This window comes from Mercenaria mercenaria, chromosome 17, assembly GCF_021730395.1.
Source record: "Mercenaria mercenaria strain notata chromosome 17, MADL_Memer_1, whole genome shotgun sequence".
NCBI lineage: Eukaryota > Metazoa > Mollusca > Bivalvia > Venerida > Veneridae > Mercenaria > Mercenaria mercenaria.
The window spans coordinates 71,351,589-71,370,954 of NC_069377.1; the positions used below are offsets into that span (position 1 = coordinate 71,351,589).

Consider the following 19,366-nt stretch of genomic DNA (forward strand, 5'->3'; position numbering starts at 1 on the left):
AAAATCATCATCCATGTAAAGGCAAGACAAAGTTGTCTTAAACCTTTTAAAAAATTCAGTCAAAAAATAATGTTACCAATACATGAAAATTACCTAAAACTAAAGAAATCTAAAAGAGTTTTGGTTACACATGATTAAAACCACAACTAAAGCAAAACAGTTAGGACAATAAATTCATTTGAGCCGTGCCATGAGAAAACCAACATAATGGGTGTGCGACAAGCATGGATCCAGACCAGCCTGCGCATCCGCGCAGTCTGGTCAGGCAGCATGCTGAGCCTGACCAGACTGCGCAGATGCGCAGGCTGGTCTGGATCCATGCTGGTCACAAACGCACTATATTGGTTTTCTCATGGCACTGCTCATTTGCTGTTAAAAGTTTGTTTGTTTGGAAAAGTAAGTACATACAGATACAAAATAAGTTATATATAACTGGTTAGAAACACTATCACAAATACCAGGGGTGACCCAGAATTATGCAGACATTTCTTATAAATGGTTTCTTACGCCACACTGAAAATTATGCTTGATTATATATTCACACATTTTGTCTCTATCCTTCCCCCCCCCCCCCCCCCCCCCCCCCCAAAAAAAAATTGCTGTCCAAATACTTAATTTCTGGCCAACGTAGTAAAAAATGAATGCTGAAGCGGAGTAAATCAAAATTCAATTGCATATACTGGTTGGGAACCAGTATCCTGACAGGACCAGTTTCCGGACACATGTAATAACCGCTCTATTTTGGTGTTATTCACACAGCTGTTTCATCTTGATCCTTTGGATGTTTGTTTTTCATGTCTACAACAATTCATTCTATATCTACTTGAATTATCAACAATTTGTGTGTAAGACGAAATTCAAGTTTTTGAGAGTTAGCCTCTCTTTGCTTTTGTAGCCGTTATTGAAAGTCAGGTTAGTTTTCATTGCATTGTTGGAGAGATTAATGATGAAGAAATGTGTAAAAATAGTTTAATTACTTATCTCTATATCAAAATAACATTAAACCATCGTCAAAAGATTTTTTCCGGCTACTGGTTTACCTCAAGGGAAAAATAACCTCTTTTTGTGACCCTATTTGAGGCCCCATAGAACCCATACCGGTATTATATGTCACAATGTGATGTTTATTACTGTGTGCGTCTTTCTAACGTCACAACATGTCTGCTTATCAAGAACTTAGAAATTTTTTTTTTTCAGTTTAAATATCAGCTATTCACCACACGGACTGAAAAATGATTGCAAATATAATATGGATACAATATTTCTCCAAAATACCAGTTTTTAAGTAGAATTATGATACAAGAAGGAGGACATGGTACATCAAGTGATACACAAAATATGTCAGCTGGAAACTTTGAATAAATTTTGGCTCTTTCAGGGGTAAATCAGGGGCCGTAACTTTGGAACTTATGATCGGATCTGACAGTATCATCATGGAATCCAAGATTTATTGTTGTTGAAGATATTTTGCAGTTTGTATCAAATCAAACCATAAATGAAGTCTCTATATGGCTGCAAAAGCTAAAAATAGCAAATTTTGGCCCTAGGGCCATAACTCTGCAACCCATGACAGGATCTGGCCAGTTTTCGAAAGGAACCAAGATATAATGCAAATACAAGTTGTGTGCAAGTTTGATTAAAGTTGATTGCAAAATGTGGTCTCTATCCTGTTCACAAGCCAAAAATAGCAAATTTTGGCCCTTTAAGGGGCCATAACTCTGCAACCCATGAAGGGATCTGGCCAGTTTTCAAAAGGAACCAAGATATTATGCCAATACAATTTGTGTGCAAGTTTTATTAAAGCTGATCACAAAATGTGGTCTCTCGTGTTCGCAAGCCAAAAATGGCAAATTCTGGCCCTTTTAGGGGCCATAACTCTGGAACCCATGATGGGATCTGGCCAGTTTTCGAAAGGAACCGAGATATCATGCCCATACAAGCTGTGTGCAATTTTAATTAAAATCAAATACAAAATGTGGTCTCTATCGTGTTCACAAGGAAATTGTGAATGGACGGATGATGGGCGATCAAAAAAGCTCACCCTATCACTACGTGACAGGTGAGCTAAAAATGTGATCAACATTTGTAATATTGTCTTATAATGACTCATTATAACATACCTTATTCTAGTATTTTAAACTTGAGAAAGAAATTGCAACTTCGCTATGACACTTGTCCCAGGTTTCCAACCTTACCTTTATTACATTGCAATATTTGGCGTACAAATTCAAATTTCACACATAAATGGGGTTAATATACTGCGTATTTTAGAAATGAAACTTTATTATATCTCTTCTTGTTTTAGAGTTAAAATGAAAGATTACATAATTATGGATCACTCCTCGTATAAATAGTCATTGTCTGACTGGCCAACATAGGCTGAAATAAAAAGGATTTCAGAAAGAGAGAATACTGAAATTATACAAACCTAATGTTAAGCAAAAACTGTACAACCAATTAAAGTGACCTTTCCTATAAAGGTTATGCACATGACAAGATGACTATATTTACACCATTCAGAGGTGTCTAAACAATGTACACTGCAACAAACCTCACTAATCCTTCTATTACAATACTGTTGTTTTGCCCTTAAAGAACCATGCATATGGATGAGGTCACTTTGGATCCTACTATGTATAAACAACTTGATCAATATATTTGTTCATATGGCTTGTCAGTTCCCTGCAGAAAAAAATGTATATAATCAATAAAGACATCTTGTAAAATTAATATCTATGTCTTCTCATTCTTTGAAGCATGGCAATAAGAAAATAATACTAAAAATAATTTGTACATTTTCATTTACTGAGTTCCGTAGCTTTTTCCATGCATACATTTAAGATTTCAAGGTACCCCTATGTGTATATTTAAATGCCGAGAAGTAAATGCTGTCTAAAAAAATCATGATGCATAAAATGTTATTAAAATAGTGCCGTGTTATGGTTCAATCTTTCATCTTCATTTTGGTGTGCCACACATCATGTTTTTTCTTCTGAAATGTGGAGAAAAATCATGTTAAAGCAGGTCACCCCTCCAGCTCTTACAGTATTCTTAACGGGTTTTGTTTTGTTTATGACATGTTTACTGCAAACACAATCTTTCTTTTGATAGTAAATAAACAATTTTGGTCAGTTGTTCACAAATAAAATCTGCAAAAGTCTGTTACTTCTAACAGTGATACTGTGTCTTTACTAGAAATGTTAATATTAACATTTATCATTTTACTTTACATGCAAATAAACATCCAATCTGATATCAAATGAGTACATTTTTGTGCCATCTAAAGGAAAGAGAATAAATTACAACAATACAACAACAAGTAAATAACATAAATGAAAGCAAATGATTCATCTACTTCTCTGTTTACAGAGAAACACGATTCATTCTTGTAGCTTGACTCCCACGAGCACTGATTGTTCACGTGTCTTGGTTTGTTAGGGCATCCAGTGCTCAAGCATCTTGATTCACTTGAGCAATTCATGTGAGTAATTTGCCTACCAACATGTGATCTCAAGCAATTTGTGTTACTGTACACGAACAGTGTTTGTTCAGTTTTCCCTAGAAACACATACCAGCATTAATGAATTAAACAGCACTTTCTTCTGCTACTACAAAGCCCTGTGAAGATAATTGTTCTCTTGTACTGCCTATGGAATGCAATCAAGAAATTTAGTGACATATTTAAACATATAATTAAAAACAAAAAGTCAAGTCTACAGATGGATATAATGAAAATGTAAAATAGATAATCAGTAATACAGAGCTTTGGTTTACAAGCTTATAACACTTTAGGTCAAGATCTACGTGATATACATGTATGCATTTCTAACTTGTCTTCGAATGCCACAAGAACAAATTTTGAAGGATCCGTTTCAAAACCCCTTGACAATGTCTAAAAGTTTCTTCTTTCATAAAATCAGGTACTATTTATATTGATTTAGACTAAAAACATTGTTGTTGACCAGATATTTACACCCCAACAATAACCATGATACTTTTTTACGAAGCAAAATATTTGTAAATTATTACTTTTTAAGGTAGTCAGTTTAGCAGTTTTTCCCATTGCCATGACAACCAGAGTTCAGCATGGAATGGATTTCTTTTTGAAAGAGGTCCACAACAGCAAAATTCCTTGTGTTGAGACTGGTTGAGATGTCATTTCAAGCATTTGATGATAGACAACAGATGATGGTAAATGACTGATGGGAAAAGCTCAGGTGAACAAATAATTTATAACTGTTCAACTACTGCTATTTGTCACCTTTAAAAGATTATATAATAAAATTTGCTGGCTGAGATAGTCACAAAAACTCAACCAAAAAATAAGTCAAATTTTGATTTGCTTTATACATATTAAAAGACTGAATTTATATATCCATACTGACTGACAATGACATTTTTGGAAACAAACATGTTTTAAACACTGAACATGTGACCAGGTAAAACAGGAGTTTCTTTAACCAAGAAATAAATAAATAAAATAAAAGTTCATCAAAATTTAACAATGCAGGGCTTTAAAAGCTTTGGTCCCATAAAATAAAATAAAAGAAGAAAACAAGTGGGTAAAATCAAACACTGTGTTAAACTTTGATATAGTTAAAAGATTTCAGTTATAAATATCATAAAGCATTCAGTTAATGTAAGAAAACATACAAATCTCAAATAAAATGAATTTAACACTAACACCAATTTCAAAGACTATTACTAATATTAACACCTGATCCAACTTTCATTTCTTTTTATGTTCAAACATGATTTTCTTTTGTGTGAGAAATACTGAACATGGAACAACCTTTTACAATTCAGTCAATTTACTACTCACATAATTATGCTATAAGTTTACATACACCATGAAATCATTAATATTTACAGGGGGATTCATTTTTGTGGTTGTGCCCAGAATCTAGATTATCAGTCTATCTAGTGGCTTGGCCAAATATGTTATCCACTATAAATAAAGTTGTTATTATTATTATTATTATTATTATAGTTAATTTTACAAATATGTCCAAACTGAGAATATTACTGCACTACGCCAAAAAAGTAGCACAAAAAATTACTAAATTTATGAGAGAAGATACTTTGAAACTGTCTGCTTTTTTAAATCCAAATTTAAAAAAAAAAAGTTGGTTCTAGATGAAAAACAAATGCACTGATGATTAAAAAATTATTACGAGATGTACCTATACATTTTTTGGAAACTGCAATGAAAGGGCTATAACTTGAACATGGAATCATAATTGTGTGACCAAACTGTGGAGCCAAAAATAACATTTTATTAATAATTTAAGGTGATATCTGTTACTTACAACCAAGTTTTCAGTACAGTTTAGAAATAATTACTGAAGAAAAAGGTTGTATCTTCCACTTATACTTTAAGACTGCATATCACGCGATTTTGGATACAATAATTATATAGTTAATAGGTTGTAAGTAGCAGATACAACCTTTCAATATTGACGGCTGTCAAAAGGCATATAAACAATTTTTTCAAAATATCATCAGCTGCATAAGTAAGTGACAATAGGTAAGACCTTTTGCTATGAGGTTACAGTATGGATACAAACAATTGAGAAATCTGTGATTAAAAATTAAGACTTTTTTCCCCATTTTCTCAAAAGCAGTTTTTCACTTACACCCCTTTATTTCTGGGACGTGGATTATCTGGTTCATGTTCATGCAAATTACTGTTCTTGTAATCACTTATAAGCATGAAATATTACTAACCTTGCATGTGTCTGACAACTGAATATAACTCAATGTTCAACTTGTAAAATGTAGACAGATTCATTAACATGAAATGGCACAAGACTTAATAAATAGTATGTTATCTACAGTTCAGTGATACAGATTTATTTTACAACTCACATTTAGTATTCCCCTTTACCATACTGGCTGCCATTTTGGGTATATACATACCATTAACAGAAAGTATTTCAACAAGAGTCAAGACCCCTAGGTTGCTCACCCGAGTTTCACAGCTGACACAGGTATCACGGTGATAAATTAACTTTGTGAATATAGTTTTGGTAAAGAGTCAATTAAAATAAGTAAAATTATTCTAAAATCAGAGGGGTGGTTTTACATATAAAAAAAACAAGCTCCACCCATGATAAACAAGCTCCACCCATGGTAAACACGTCTTTTCTTAAAACATCAAGGGCCTGAACACCTTTGGTAGAAATTCATCTAAGGAACATCCTGCAAAACTAATTAATTTACTGAAATCTGGTCATCAGTTTCAAAGAAGATTTTCAAATTTTCTACCAATACAAAAAGAAACACATCCTCTATTTTGCAAGTTTTTTTTGACAAATCAAGTTGACTTGTACAATTTTGGTCAACCAAGGAACACTTCTGTGATTTTTAAAAAAAAATTCTGAGGAAAAAATTGCTCAATTTACCAATATATTAGGATAAGTGACCATGCCTTGTGCTTGGCTCTGGCAAAACTCTGCCCAAAGGAGCTGAAACAATTGAAACCTTTTTGAAGGGTAACATGTATGTTAAGTTTCATCACCTCTCCTGAGACAGTTTCAGAGATGGTGTAGGTGGAAGAAAGTGTTATCAGACAGCTACAGGGAATCATGTTAAGTGATCACAACAGCTCAACTTGAGCACCTTGTAGTCAGGTGAGCCTAAGAAAACAGTTCATGACATACAAAGCTACCATCTAAGTTACCGGTAGTTTTTTGAGACAGAGAATGATAGTGTCTTTATGACAGACCACAGCAAATAGTCCTTGGTAGTGGATATGGTGTTACAACTGGCGATGTCCTTGTGATTCTGTATTCTCATTTCAGATTTTCACATTCTTCAGCCTTTAATACATCTCTTAGAAGCACACATGGCTTTTTGAATGCAAGAATCACATACCGAGAGCATAAATTTTTATCAGTCATAAATCACCGTTATTTTTACCAGTATATCACCTTTATAAACAAATTGTCAAATACTCAATATGTGTCAAGTGTTACTAACTTTTGCATTTTTTCTGTACCTTTAGAACTCAATAAAATAACATTTCAATTTCCAGTGCAAATTTTATACTCAGCACATTAGTCAAGTACAGACTCGGTAATTTTGAAGCGGTTTCATTATGAGCAGTTCAGTATAGCATACATGCAGCATAATTCTATCCTCTATCATAAAACACCATTATGACTGTGTATTGACAGTTTTCTACCGATCATTTCTTGTTCACATGTAACAACATTCTGTATGAAATACAATGACAATACTCCCATCACGCCTGCTGTTACCATATATGACAGAACAGAACCTGTCATGTACACTATATATCCCATAATACATGACAGTACAACTTGGGAGAGGAAATACGCGCTGTCCAGTGTAGCAATGTCTGTAGCTATGCCTCGCACGGGGGCAGGGATTACAGGTGACTTGGAAACTTTGGGCATCACATCATGAAAATATACCTGCAATTATAAATAGAAAGACATTAATAACTTTATTGGATTTGAAGAATCATTAGACAGACAGAATTTAACCAAAAATATATATTCTTAACTGGAAACCTAACTTTAACAGTTAAACTTTGAACTTTAATTCTTATTACAGTGAACATTCATTAGGTTAAAATGAAAACTTGAAATATTAATGTATAGTATATAAATTCCCATTTAAATTCTTGAAAAATCTGACACAGTTGATTTGGGAGCAGTGGTCCAGTGGTTAAGGTGCCGGCCACTTGACCAAGAAGTTGTTGCTTCGAGTCCCACTGGGGTTATGACTACACCATTGTACACCCAACACCAGTAAAGTGAGAATCGTTTTTTCCAGGAAGCTAATTCAACAGTGATGCAAATGAGCTTCAAGTTTTTATCATAACTGATTTAAAAAACAAGAGGGCCCTGAAGGCCCTGTATTGCTCACCTGACACAGTTCTTATCCCAGATAACTTAGTATCTAATTTGGTCTAGATTTCAGAGACAGTTTAAACAATAACTAACCTATGGCTTTAACATTCCCTATCTATATTTTACCTAGTGACCTAGTACTTCACCTAGATAATCCAGTTTCAAACCTGACCAATACTTTATTGAGACAAACATTCTGACAAAGTTCTATGAAGATCAAGTGGAAAATGTGGCATCTACAAATATCTAGTGTTAACAAAGTTTTAAGAACTATGATTTGACTTAAAAAGACCTCAGGTAACCAAGTTTTGAACTAGATTTTATAGAGACAAGCATTCTGGCAAAAATTCATGATGATCCAACAGAAAGTGCGGCATCTAGTGTTAACGAGCTCTATCCATGATTTGACCTAGTTACCTAGTTTCTGACCTCATATAACCCAGTTTTGAGCTTAATCTTAATTTCATAGGGACAAACATTCTGAGAAAGTTTTGAGAAGATCGAACAGGAAACAGAAAATGAGGCTGTTAAAGAGTGTTCACAAGGTTATTATTTTACCTATGATTTGACCTAGAGACCTAGTTTTTGAACTCAGTTAAAGCCCTGCTCCTCGGCTATTCAAATTCTATTGTGTGTATGCAACCCATGATTACAACAGGTAACAGTTAATGGCCATGCGCCATACTTTAGCACGCAAAATCACAGGTATTTTATACAGAATTTTATATAAAATAGATTCTATTTTGACAGGCGTCACTGTTCATAGTCAGGATTTTCATGCTTTTTCAGTGACAATTTAAGGTTAAAAGGTATATAGGACTGGAGCAGGTCTTTAATCCAGTTTTGAACTTGACCTAGATCTTACACTGGCAAATGTTCTGAAAAAGTTTCATAAAGGTTAGCCTCTAGAGTGCTAACAAAGTTTTCCTATTTACTGACCTAGTGACCAAGTTTTTGACCCGAGCCCAGATGACCCAGTTACGAACTTGTGGGAGCTTTATGTGCTCAGGTCAGCTAAAAATTAATATGAACCATTTTTGCTTGATTCTGGTTGAATACCAATTTTGAGATTATTTTTAGGCAGTTGCTGGGACCAGTGTTCTATAATGTTATACTATCAGTACTGACACGTTCTCTACAAGTAACACTAAGCTTCCATTTGTGAATCAAAGGTGACACACAAGTAACTTAAAGACAACTTTTCCAACATGAATCCGAGGTGACACACAAATCAAGACAACTTCCCTACAAAGGGCCAAACGAATCAGAGGTGACACATAAATAACTTAAGGTAACTTCGTAACATGAATCAAGGAAGTGTTTTAGACAAACATATGACTTCAGAAAACTTCTCAAAATGAATCAAGAGGTGATAAACAAACAACTAGAGACAACTTACCCACATGAGTCAGAGGTGACACACAAATAACTTCAGTCACATAAATCATAGCTACCTTATACAACTTTAGACAACTTCCTCACACGAGTCAGGGGTGGCAAAGAAACTTAAGCCAACTTCCGAACATAATTCAAAGGTGGAGCATAAATAACTAAAAACAACTTCTCCATATGAATCAGAGATGACACGCTTGTATAACTTCAGAAAACTCCCACATGAATAAGAAATGGCACACAAACACCTTCAGATAACTGCCCCATATATATCAGAAATGGATGATAAACAACCTCAGAAAACTTCCTCACATAAACCAGGAGCACACAACCAACATCAGACAACTTTCCAACATTAAACAGAGTTGGACATTAAACAATTTCAGGCAACTTCCTCACATGAATAGAAAATATCGCAAACACTTTCAGACAACTTCCCAATATGAACCAGAAGTGGCACAAAAACAACTTCAGACAACTGCCCCACATGAATCAGAGGTGGCACACAAGCAATTTCAGACACTGAAATTCCCTACACCTTAAGCAACTACAGACAACTTCCTTACATGTATCACAGGTTGACAAAAACAACTTCGAACAACTTCTCCACACCATTAAGAGTTACCCTGAACAACTTCTCACAACTGTCCCACATGAATCAAAGGTGGAGGATAAGTAATTTCAGACAACCTCAGCACATGTATTAGAGGTGGTCGAAAAACAACTTCAGACAACTTCCCCACATGAATCAGAGGTCGAGGATAAATAACTTGAGACAACTTCCCCACATGAATCAGAGGTGGGGAATAAATAACTTCAAACAAATTCCCCAAATAATCAGGTGGAGGAAAAAGACAATTTCCCCACATGAATCAGAGGTGGAGGAAAAACAAGTACAGACAACATCCCCACACTAAGACAATTTCCCAACACGAATCAGAGGTGGAGGAAAAACAAGTACAGACAACTTCCCCACACTAAGACAATTTCCCCACATGAATCAGAGGTGGAGGAAAAACAAGTACAGACAACTTCCCCACACTAAGACAATTTCCCCACATGAATCAGAGGTGGAGGAAAAACAAGTACAGACAACTTCCCCACACTAAGACAACTTCCCCATATGAATCAGAGGTGGAGGAAAAATAATGTCAAAAACTTCCTCAAATGAAACAGAGGTGGACGAAAAACAACTTTTACAGATACATTTTGTTTTTTGTCAAATCATCAAAAAGAACTGAGAGAAAATTGTAACAGCTTGATTTAAAATGTTGTGCACTATTTACTGTGCTAAACAGGAAGCGACTTAAAGCTGATTTTTTTCCAATTACACATTTGACTTGATATATTTATTCTATTGACTGCATTCTATAAGGTGATTATCTGATCATCAATCAAGGAACAGAACGTTGATATTTTAGCAAATAGTTGATCATTTTTGGTCCCATTCTGCTGAACGCAGGTAAGTAATTTCACGTTGCACTAAACAAACATACTTCCTACGCATTGCAGTATGATTTTTTAATCATGCCATCTACTACATGTATATTATACAATGTTTAATGATAATGTGAACATGTCGTTGAACTGAACTGCCACCTCACAATTTATAGTGTACCGTGTTCAATAACACATCAATATAATTATGTTAGTCAGCCATATATACTGGACAAGCTGACACTTCCAGCGTCACTTCACTGTTAGTGTATAACAGCTGTATATATTCATCGAGACAAAAAAAAAGACTGGTATAAACTGTCTACTATGTGAAAAGCTTCAACATTTTATACACTGCTTCCATAGTGCTGAAATTATTTGTTCAAGTAAAACTGAAGGTAATGTTTTATCTGATAAGAAGTGAATCATTTAGCACATTAAGTAAAGCACTTCCATTCAAAAATAAAGATTTATATATGTTCTGCTAAAACTTCAAACTCTGTGCCAAAAAAGAAAATTAAACTTAAATAAGTTTTAACGTTAAGGTTTTTCCCATTCTGTCAAGAGTTTTATAGCGAGGAATTTACAACTCTACCAAGAGATAAACACTTTGAACTTAAAAGGTAGTTTAAAACACCCTAAGTTTTTTTTCTACCATAAAATATCTTACTTCTAGAGTTACATTTATTTAAATAATTATAAAAAATTTACCATCAAGAAATATAAAGGAATACAAACCTCTTTCTCACTGTGATATTTTGACACCAGAATGAATGGAATGGTTAAAACGGTTGCATAGGCAAACCCTGTGACTCCCGCCATTAAATTCACAAATATCACATTCTGGACTAGAACCATTCCAAACATGGCGAATATGAACGACGTCATCCCGAACGTGTAAGTCAACTTGCAGCCAAAACGACTCACTAATTTTTCAACAAATAGAGCATATATTGCTGATGTTATACAGTGAAACAGAAGTCCCCAGCTTCCCATTCGTACACCCTCGTCAAATCTGTTCCGCAAGTACGAATCTTCCGGTGCATTTGGGTTTCCTTCATAGACAGCATTTCCGACAAAGTCTGTAAAGAACAGGTTAAATCCCATTATTGCAGTCCAGCTACAAAAATGAGCGAGCGCCAGATGACGTAAAACATGAGGGATATCACAGAGCTTCTGAAACGGTTCTGGTAACTTTTCATAAACACTAATCCAAACTAGGCGCAATAAGTTCAATGCAGCGCCCAAAAATCTTAACGTCAAAATAAATCTCAACCATGATCTTGGTAGGGATAATAATCTCCCAATGATTGTTCGTTTTGGAGTATATTTTGTTCTTTCACTTTGTTCTTGCAGCTCAAGTTCAGTCACCACATGTCCATTTTCTGACCCATTTGTGTCGTAACCTGATTCACCACCGGTACTACTTACTTCTAACATAGTATCTCCAACAGGAACATTCAACTCATAATCTCTGGATATTAATGGTTTCTCTTTGGCTGCTAAAATTGTAGTTAATAACAGAACACTAAACAAAGATGTTAGCATTGAAAATACTGTTCTTTCTTGTGTTTTAAAATAAATACCAATCGTAGTTGATTTCCAATCAATTGCAGTTATCAAGTAACCTAAAAATCCTCCTAGACTAACCATCAGCGAGTATACAATGAAAACCCTTTCTTGCTGGTCAGTTTCTTTCGATGAATCAGACAGCATTGCCTCACAAGGAGTCAAACACGCTTGACTTGTAAAATCTAACAGAACTACCCCTAATGTTAACAACAGAAGGCTAAAACTTTTGGCAACTGGACCTATTCCAAATATTAGTTCACAGATCTTTTCATTATATGGTATAATTAACAACGACATAATCAACAATGACGACAAGCCGAGAATGAAAGGTCTTCGTCTTCCTATCCTGCTCCTACAGCGATCACTTGCGCGTCCAATAATGGGTACAAGTATAAAACCAAGTAGAGGTCCGAGACCAAGGATTATACTCATATTTTCCTCTGTGTAACCAGATTTGAGCAGCATCGGTGGAATGTAGGTAAATCCTGAACATGCACAAATTTCCACGCCACATACCACCGCATTTAACAGAAATATTTTTATCAAACTTAGTTTTGCCGGTTTTGGTTCCGAGCTACAGACAACCATTTCTGGATTTGGCAAGGGCATTGCAGGTAATAAATGTATGTTTTCTTCAGTCATACTGTCTGCCGAAAATGTCCGGGCACGCACACGTATCTCACTTTTTGCATCCATGTCCACAATGCACGAACTCCGATACTGTGATCCTCTGCCCCATTATTGTCTTTCTTTTTACTGACAGCAACCTGTAAATTATAAGAAAAATTATTACATACATATTTTCCATCTCTCTGTACTTACACTAAGACCTTGGACATCATTAATTTATTTTTCCATATTTCAAATTGGATTTAATTTGGTTAGACTGACAAAATGAATCGATCCCCCACAGATATTCATGTATTCATGTGAATGTTTCTATTAATATATTTGTGAATAAATTATAACATTTTACTGTATATATTGCACTTGTCACTATCAGAAATATTGTAAGGTAATTATTTCTCATGATCTGTTTTTACATATAAACTGAAAGAAAATGTTACATCATAATTTTCAGCATAAAATTGTTCATGTTGTCATGTATAACATTTCAAACAAACTGAAAAGCAGGCAGGATTGGACTGGTGTCAAGTACCTCAAACCCATTTATTTAGTAAGTGGATAAGTGAAGTGGCAGGTCAGGAATTAATCTATGAGACATGTGTGTCAGCTTGTGTTACAATAAATGCTGACTAGTAGAGTCAGTAACATCAGTGTCAATGCCATAAACAGTGTTCTAAAATCTTTGAAAGGTACCAAAACTGCCTTATCAGACTATATAAGTATGTTTTGCATATTAGTTGCTATCATTGCCTATAGTCAAGCGCACTGTCTTATGGACAGTTCTTTATTTATGATGTTGTTACTGAGAAACAGATTGATAATAAGTTGTTTGAGACATGATTATTTGTGAAATTTCCCTGTCTTACTAAGTTCCTATTGAGACACATCTTAACAGTAAGTTGCATGCAAAAAACTAACCCATTTTTTTTTAAGTAAAAAAAAGGGCCATAACTTAAATTCAACCAAGAGTTACCTAACTTGGTGGTTTCAGTAGGATTACTGACTAGGATGCTTTGTGTAAAGTTTCAATCCAAAACATGTAATGGTAACGCAAATCTTTAATCAACGTATGAACCTACCAATGTCAATGCCCGGGGGGAGAGCAGAACAGCTCTTTCTATTCTTCGAATTGTCAGGATAAGAACTGAAAAACAGCCCCTGCAGCGCAAATCTACTGTTTATGCTTCTTTTATATCTATATACAGTTACACCAGTTTTGTGCTGAGGACAAATTATTTTTTAGCAAAGAATCAAAATCATAAAGTAGTTGACTGAAGGAAAAAGAACTGTATGCTGGTATCAACCTACCTAATTTTGAATTTGTATAAATTTGACAGAACTATTCTTGGGACATCTATCTCGGTTTTCATATAAGTAACACATCTGTACTAAATTAACCTAAAATGAATAACAACTACCTGTATCCCTGATTACACTTGAAACATTTCATGCTATTTCTTATTACAACTTCTCTCATTAACACCAAACCATACCAATCCAAACCAAAGAAATACTTATTCCTCAAATTTGAGTAAAATCAAAGATATTGTTCTAGTCCAAAACTTCAATTTAAGTTTCTAATGATGTCCAACACATGATGGGATTAAGTGCAAGTGTGGATAATTTTTTTGTTTCTGTCACTGTCACTGAGAAGTGAAACAACAGGATAAGTCTCTTGTTTCTTTCACTGTCACTGAGAGGTGAAACAACAGGATAAATATCTTGTTATTGTCACCAAGAGGTGAAACAACAGGAAAAGTCTCTTGTTATTGTTACTGTCACTGAGAGGTAAAACAACAGGATAAGTCTCTTGTTTCTTTCACTGTCACTAAGAGGTGAAACAACAGGATAATTCTCTTGTAACTGTCACTGAGAGGTGAAACTACAGGAAAAGTCTCTTGTTATTGTTACTGTCACTGAGAGGTGAAACAACAGTTGAAACAGGGACATAGCCGCTAGTGTAGCTCCATGTACATACTTTTTTCAAAAACTATATTGCATCATTATACATACCATGCAAACAAGAAGGAAACATTACATTTTTGGTCATGCAGAAAACACGGCATGCACCAGTACCCTAATTCAGCTTGATAATATATTGGTCATGCAACAATCTGATGCAAGAAGTCAAGCTTATAGGGTGATCAGTCTTCGGAATAGTTTTATGATAGGAAAATAAGCAAATGTCTCAGTGACAAATACCGCCTAGTTTATGTCACGACATCCACACATGGTAAATATAACAAGGAATAATTTACAAACTCCTAAATAAAATTTTTACTGTCAATAATTAATTGCTTTTGTTATTTTTTTTTTTTCAAGTACATTGAAAATGATTCTCAAACAAAGAACTATTTACCATGTTTAGTTAACATTCCCAGATGATCAAAATATATTATCCTCAATCCTGGTAAACTGTAGCATATTGGCTACCTTTAACACTGCCATTTAAGACGACAAAAAAGGAAGGAATTATTCACGACAGCTGTCAGATTGATCTATATCTCCTATTGTGTTACTGCTGTATATGTACAGCTACGTTTTCAATCAATTATGGAGAAACTTTATAGTTAGCATGTTTGTTCTTGAAGAACACAGGGAGTGTTGTACATATTTGGATTATATATCAACTATGTGGGATAATTTCCCTGTCATCAATGGCAACTACAATGAACAATTATCAGAATAAATACATTAAAGCTTATTCCATTAATTATGATTAACAGCTATTTATCAGACTGCCACTGAAATGGCTCCCACATTCATGATTAGAATTCTGGTTTTTTTTGTTAATCATCTTATAACATATCTAGCCAAAACATAACTTTTACCCTATATTTTTTTCTTAAAAAACAACTATTTTTTCATTAAACCATGCTCAAATATGTGCATGATTAAGACAATTAATTGTAAATTATTTCTCTAGAAAAGGTTATCAATTAATGAACAATTGTATCTTAATATACAAACCTTGCTCGTTAAAAGTTTGAAATCACAGATCAATCTCTTTCATATAATCATATCATTATGACATGATCATCCACTCTGCTCCCTTCATACCATGATGCATGAAACCTTCTCTCGTTTCCGGACAAAAACAACAAGACTGTTTGTCTTTCTTTATCTCTCTTGTCTTGTCTACCTGTAAAATGTAATTTAAGATATAAATCTCCCTGTAATGATTCATTCATGTCAAATTTTCACTGCAGACTAAAATGAAATGCCAGCATTCAGGCAATGTGTAGAGAAAGTTTTCATGCATTTCCCTGAATTTCTAGGTTACATATTTTAGAAAGTTGGTAACATGTTAACTAGTCAGGTCATAACGTGTTAACTAGTCAGTTGGTAACATGTTAACTAGTCAGGTCATAACGTGTTAACTAGTCGGTTGGTAACATGTTAACTAGTCAGGTCATAACGTGTTAACTATCGTTGTCGTTATGTGTCATAACTAATAGTAACTTGTCAACTGGAAACATGTTAACTAGTCAGCTCATAAAGTGTTACCTAGTCGGTTGGTAACATGTTAACTAGTCAGGTCATAACGTGTTAACTAATCGGTTGGTAACATGTTAACTAGTCAACTGGAAACATGTTAACTAGTCAGGTCATAACGTGTTAACTAGTCGGTTGGAAACATGTTAACTAGTCAGGTCATAACGTGTTAACTAGTCGGTTGGTAACATGTTAACTTGTCAACTGGAAACATGTTAACTAGTCAGCTCATAACGTGTTAACTAGTCGGTTGGTAACATGTTAACTAGTCAGGTCATAACGTGATAACTAGTCAGTTGGTAACATGTTAACTTGTCAACTGGAAACATGTTAACTAGTCAGCTCGTAACGTGTTAACTAGTCGGTTGGAAACATGTTAACTAGTCAGTCATAAAGTGTTAACTAGTCGGTTGGTATTACAACATGTATACACTTGTCACTAGCGTGGAACATATTAACTAGTCAGTCATAACGTGTTAACTAGTCGTTGGTAACATGTTAACTTGTCAACTGGAAACATGTTAACTAGTCAGCTCATAACGTGTTAACTAGTCGGTTGGTAACATGTTAACTAGTCAGGTCATAAAGTGTTAACTAATCGGTTGGTAACATGTTAACTAGTCAACTGGAAACATGTTAACTAGTCAGCTCATAACATGTTAACTAGTCGGTTGGTAACATGTTAACTAGTCAGCTCATAACATGTTAACTAGTCGGTTGGTAACATGTTAACTTGTCAACTGGAAACATGTCAACTAGTCAGCTCGTAATATGTTATCTACATGTAGTCAGCTCGTAATATGTTAACTAGTCAGATAGCATCATGTTAAGTCATCTGGTAATATGTAAACAGTCAGCTGGTATCATGTTAACTAGTCAGCTAGTAACATGTTAACTAGTCAGCTCGTAACATGTTAACTAGTCAGTTCGTAACATGTTTACTAGTCAGCTGGTAACATGTTAACTAGTCAACTGGTAAAATTTAACTAGTCAGCTGGTAACATGTTAATAGTCAGCTGGTAACATGTTTACCAGTCAACTGGTAAAATTTTAACCAGTCAGCTGGTATCATGTTAACTAGTCAGCTGGTAACATGTTAACTAGTCAGCTGGTAACATTTTAACTAGTCAGATGGTAATATGTTAACTAGTCATCTAGTAACATGTCAACTAGTCAACTGGTAACACGTTAACTAGTCAATTGGTAACATGTCAACTAGTCAGCTGGTAACACGTTAACTAGTCATCTGGGTACACGTTAACTAGTTAGCTGGTAACATGTCAACAAGTCAATTGGTAACATGTTATCTAGTCATCTGGTAACATGTCAACTAGTCAGCTGGTAACACGTTAACTAATCATTGGTAACACATCAACTAGCATTGACCGTAACTAGTCAGCTGGTAACATTCAACAAGTCAATTGGTAACATGTTAACTAGTCAGTCAACATTCTGAATAGCACTGTAACATCAACTAGTCAGCTGATAACATGTTTAACAATATAGTCCATATAAATGGTACATCATGTCACATAAATTTAACTAGTCACTAGAAATTATCCTGGTAACGTACTGTCAACTGTAACAGTAACTAGTCAGTGGTAACAAATTTCAACCAGTCACATGGGAATAACAGCAGTTTAAATTAGTCACTGGTACACAGTTGTAACATTAGTATACTTGATTGGAACTTTAAATAATAAGTCCTATATAAATAGTTTGACATGTTATGTAATAAATGATAATTAAAGAAACATTAAAATAATTTTCCTTGTTCTGCACTGCTGCAGCAGAAACTGAAGCAAAGTCTAACCATGTATTTTCAATTAGAAGAAAACTGCTTTTATAATTATATATAACACGTTACAAGTAAAAATAAACTAACAAAGTAATTTTTATGATTTTAATTAAAACCACTTCCTATCACTATATGGCTATATGTGAAAGACTAAATAAACTATATTATTTTGGGTTGTGGATGTGAATCCTCAGTGGGGTGGGGGGGGGGGGGGGGGGGGGGGGAAGGGTATGGATACTATTAAACATCATCAAGAAACACAAGATAAAAGAAACTGAAAAAGTAAACAATTTCCATTTTTTTCATTTAGAGAGGAAAGATGTCATATCACATACTTTTCATGACACATCTGACACAAACTTTTTTTAGTAAGTCAATCGCCATAACTCTCGTCAGACTGAGTGAAATCCCAAATATCACACTCAAAATCCCAAACAAAACCTCAGGTGGTCGTGCACAACTCCACATGCTGAATAACAATCCTATGAAGTTTCATGACTCTAGGTAAAATACGTTTTTGAGATAAGCGCACATCAAATCTGGACAGACAGACGGACGTTCTAACAATAGGGTAGTTATGTGACTGTTCCTTTTTCTTTCTATTGTTCTTTTTAGCTGCTGAATAAAAGAATTTTAGCCATATAGGTGAAACCAAATGAATAGATTTACTGTGATCTATTGTTCTCCTTGCCACATAACTATCCTACTGTATGTGCAGACAGATGGATGGACAAACATATGGACAGGGGTAAATCTAAGTGCTCCCCACAAAAAGTTTTATTTTTGCACAACAGGCAAATTTAAGTTCAGCATTCACTTACACCTAAATCAAGTTAGTTCTGCACATTTGGATCAAATTTTTTTTTTACAATGCAGAATTTGCATAAACCCTAATTTCTCAAAAATTCAGAATATAACTAGAGCTGCTTTTGAGAAAAGCGCATGTCTCCCACAACTGCCCAATCATCTGAATAATAAGTCTGTCTTTATATACTGTTTACTCACAGAAAATATACCTTTGATAGTTTTGGAGTAAGTTTTGGAGTAAATGGCCTTTCATTATTGTATCCGAGTCAACCATACACCAAGACATATATCAATGGCATCAGTATTTTCAGTAATTCAAGGGCCATAATTCCAAAGTGTCTACGCAGATTTGGCTAGT

General features: G+C 34.6%; 1 protein-coding gene across 2 annotated transcripts in view; it reads right to left on the reverse strand.

The window, feature by feature from the left end:
* Positions 1–558: 558 nt before the first annotated feature.
* Positions 559–19,366, reverse strand: part of LOC123536529 (solute carrier family 45 member 3-like) — a 47,840-nt gene continuing 29,032 nt past the window's right edge. Inside the window, exons 2-4 of one of the 2 annotated variants that reach the window (XM_045319746.2) lie at positions 15,879–16,050; positions 11,448–13,048; positions 559–7,439 (exon numbers count right to left, since the gene is read on the reverse strand). In XM_045319746.2, coding sequence (XP_045175681.2) covers positions 7,146–7,439; positions 11,448–12,977 — 1,824 coding nt within the window. In that variant the 5' untranslated portion in view covers positions 12,978–13,048; positions 15,879–16,050 and the 3' untranslated portion in view covers positions 559–7,145. Of the gene's footprint in view, positions 7,440–11,447; positions 13,049–15,267; positions 15,419–15,878; positions 16,051–19,366 lie in introns of those variants that run through there. The other variant, XM_045319747.2, reaches the window with a different exon arrangement.